This window comes from Populus euphratica, unplaced genomic scaffold, assembly GCF_000495115.2.
Source record: "Populus euphratica unplaced genomic scaffold, PopEup_1.0 scaffold439.1, whole genome shotgun sequence".
Lineage (NCBI taxonomy): Eukaryota > Viridiplantae > Streptophyta > Magnoliopsida > Malpighiales > Salicaceae > Populus > Populus euphratica.
In genome coordinates, this window is record NW_011500088.1 from 137,354 (window position 1) to 140,988 (window position 3,635).

Here is a 3,635-nt window from a genome sequence, read left to right on the forward strand (position 1 = left end):
TGTGTTTATATTGCTCTACTCATCACAAAAAAGAAAAGAAAAAAAAGCTCCATATGAAACAAAGAGTGGGGGACTTTTGCATAATAAAAATTAGATAAGTGGGGACTTTTGCATAATAAAAATTAGATAAATGGGAGTTTTTGAAATTTAAATTTCATTAAAAAAAATCTATCAAATACATAAACATTAAAAAATATATTTTTTAAAAAATATTTTTAAAACAAAAAAATAAAAACACTGAAATTTAATTTGATAGTAAAACACATCTTTAACACGCGCTTGTGTGCTCAAACGTTTTTAGCGCGTTACGAATCTGCCCTAGGATATGAATTATAATGGTTGGCTGCAAGAGCAGGCTGAGGTGGAAGGATAACGATGTCTCCTAAAACCACTAGTGCAAAACCAAATCTATGACATTTTACGAAAGGCGCGATAGCGTATTTAAAATGATGCCTTTTTATCTCTTTTTTTTCTTGAACAATATAATTTTGGATGGACTCAATTCTAAGCTAATCATTAACAATGATCGTATGATGTTCTATATATTTATTCTATATAGATATTTATATGGAGATTTTATTAAATTTTAATACAAACTAAACTTATTCTCTATTAATTAATATTATGGTGAAGTTTAAGCTAGTTTTGTGATTTTTTTAAAAATTATTATGTTGATGCCTTCTGTTTAATTGTATTCTAAGTTGATTTTTTTTCCAGAGATAAAATAGTTCAAAATAAAGCTATAATGATCAATGTATTGTATATATAAAAATATTTGGAGTGCAAAAACAAGTAATTTTTCTTATGAAAAAGAAATCATTACACTATGGTGATGAATAAAAATATATAAAAAAGCTAGTGTTTTTTCTTTCTATTTTAGTTTATATATATATATATCTTAATTATATCCAACCCTCCCAGCACCATTTTTTCCCTTGTCATGACCAGCCCACCCCTTGAAAAGCTTTGTTAAAAATGAAGACGAAAAAAAAAAAAAAAAAAGCCCTTGCAAAATTGAGTTTTATGCATCATGACGACTTTTTGTTTGTTTATGATCAGTAAGAGGGCGAAGATGAGCTACGTGCCAATAGTTAATAATATATATTTTTTTTTGTCCGTAATATATTATAGATAAGATCAATTTTTTTAATATAAAAAATACTTATTTATTATTAATATTTTTTTAATAAATTTTTTTAATCATATAAAAATTAATATGATATAATTTAATTATCTTAATAAATTAAAAAATAATTTGAATGACTAGTAAAAATATAATTTAACTAATATATATATATATATATTTAATATAAGTATTTTATATATAAACACGGAAAGGAAAATATATTGAAACACTATGGGTAAATTTAGGTAAAATTATTAATTTATAAAAATAAATTAAAATAAATTATAAAAGTTAGTTTTTGATTGATGGTTAGATTTAAAATCAATAATATTTTTTTATTAAAACTATGATATTATATTAAATATTTTTTATAATTGAAAAATTAAGCTGTATAGTGAAATCTTAAAAAGTAATTTTATATCATCTATCAAAAACCAAAACTTATTAAGAGAAGGAGGATCTTAATTACAATTTACTATTGTTCTATTTGTTCTTACATTTAAAAAAAAATTGAAAAAATTAATTTTTTTATTTTTTATTTTAAATTAATATTTTATTAATATTTTTAGATTATTTTAATATGTTGATGTTAAAAATTATTTTAAAAAATAAAAAAAAATTATTTTAATATATTTTCCAATAAATGTTTTATAAAAAAGTAACAATAACTGTACTTCTCTAAATAATCTCATAAAGGGAAGGAACATTTATTTATTTATAATTTTATATAATACTGGTGGGTCATATATTAGAATAATTTACATCTACTCTTAATTTCTAAGGACATGCAAAAAATATAATAAATCTTATTATTAATTTCTTAATAATTTATAAATATTATAATTTATAAAAAAATATAATTACTTATAGTTAATTATTAGTTTATTATTTACTATATCTTTATGAGCAAGTTGATTATTAGTTTATTAGTTTCAAAGGCAAGGATCAAACAAAATGATACTCCTGTGGACGACCAAATATCAATCATTGATTTTTTATCAGGATGTGATTCACCTGTCTACTGAATTTATTATTATTATTTTTTCATAAATATTGGCCAGCACTCTGTAAATTAGGCACAGAATGCATACCATGAACAAGAAAAACAATATGGGGAATGGGTGGGCACATAAATCCACCAATAAATGTTTTCACATTGCAACATCTTTGTCTGTCACCTATCAATCCTCTGGCCAACTGATATTAGTTAATTACTATACAAGGGCCCTGCATGGTTAGCTTCACAAACGCAACAATTACAGAAGAATTATTTACATTTTCACTCATCTCTCTCTTTATCCCCTTCCAAAATGTCTGATGCTTCAAAAATCAGTGAATCTCCAAAAACCACGAACAAATATGAAAAGATAATCTCAAATCTTCGTCAAGATGATGGCTGGAAACCAGTTGGAAAACTTTACGAGTATCAAGGCTTTTGGTATGGTCCGTCGTTGGTACAGAATGTAATTTCAGCTCAGGAGTCCTTCACTCCCCAGCCAACTGATATTGTGTTGTGCAGCTCTCCAAAAAGTGGCACAGCTTGGCTCAAGGCACTGGCCTTCTCCATCGTGTCACGAAATCAGGTCAATGATTCCACAAACCCTTTGCTCAAAAAACTGCCTCATGAGATCGTGCCCTTTTTGGAGATTGAACTTGCCCAAGACTCAAACAACAGAAACCTAGAAACCCCATTTGTGGCAACACATATTCCTTACAGTTCCCTGCCAAGATCCATAATAGACTCAAGCTGTAAGATCATCTACATATGCAGGGATCCCAAGGATGTCCTAATTTCTCACTGGAATTTTGATCAGCAAGTGAGTGGCATCGGCTCTGAATCCTTCCCTCTGGAAGAGGCATTAGAGCAATATTGTAAAGGGATCTATCCTTTCGGACCATACTGGGACCATGTTCTAGGGTTCTGGAAAGCAAGCTTGGAATTCCCGGATAAAGTTCTCTTCGTCAAGTATGAAGATTTGAAGACTGATGGGCCGTTCCATGTAAAGAGAATGGCCAAGTTCATGGGCCACCCCTTTTCCATCGAGGAAGAGCAACAAGGAGCTCCAGAAAAAATTGTGAGCACGTGTAGTTTCGAGAATCTGAGCCGTTTGGAGGTGAACCAGAATGGAAAATACTACCTTCCTGACCTCCCTACTTTCGAGAACAAATCCTTTTTCAGGAAAGGTAAAGCAGGTGACTGGAAAAACTATCTGACAGATGGCAAGGAAGTAAAATTCAACCAAATTATGGAAGAGAAGTTCAGTGGCTCCGGCTTGGTCTGATGTCCGTACATGAAACCGGAGACTCAATTACTGTTGAGCCTCTTTTGCTTAATTTCTGCTTGAATAAACGGTACGTGCAGGTTCACTTCTGTGACTCGATTATCGTCGAGTTCTATATAATTAGTAATAAATCAGGATACCATTGAATTACTGCATGTGTTGCAGAATCTACCTTCGTTGTTCCATTGAATTAGTTAGTTTTTTAAGCTGTAATATTAACGCTATGT

The 3,635-nt window shown here is 29.3% G+C and overlaps 1 protein-coding gene across 1 annotated transcript; it reads left to right on the top strand.

Annotated features, from left to right (window-relative positions):
• Window positions 1-2,436: 2,436 nt before the first annotated feature.
• On the top strand, window positions 2,437-3,408 carry LOC105109072 (flavonol sulfotransferase-like). The gene has a single exon (XM_011003663.1). It carries the CDS (start codon window positions 2,437-2,439, stop codon window positions 3,406-3,408), a length of 972 nt encoding a protein of 323 aa, XP_011001965.1.
• Window positions 3,409-3,635: the final 227 nt, after the last annotated feature.

Bases quoted from the DNA above. Each gene is read 5' to 3' on its own strand.
- LOC105109072 (XM_011003663.1), top strand. From the start codon at position 2,437: ATGTCTGATGCTTCAAAAATCAGTGAATCTCCAAAAACCACGAACAAA.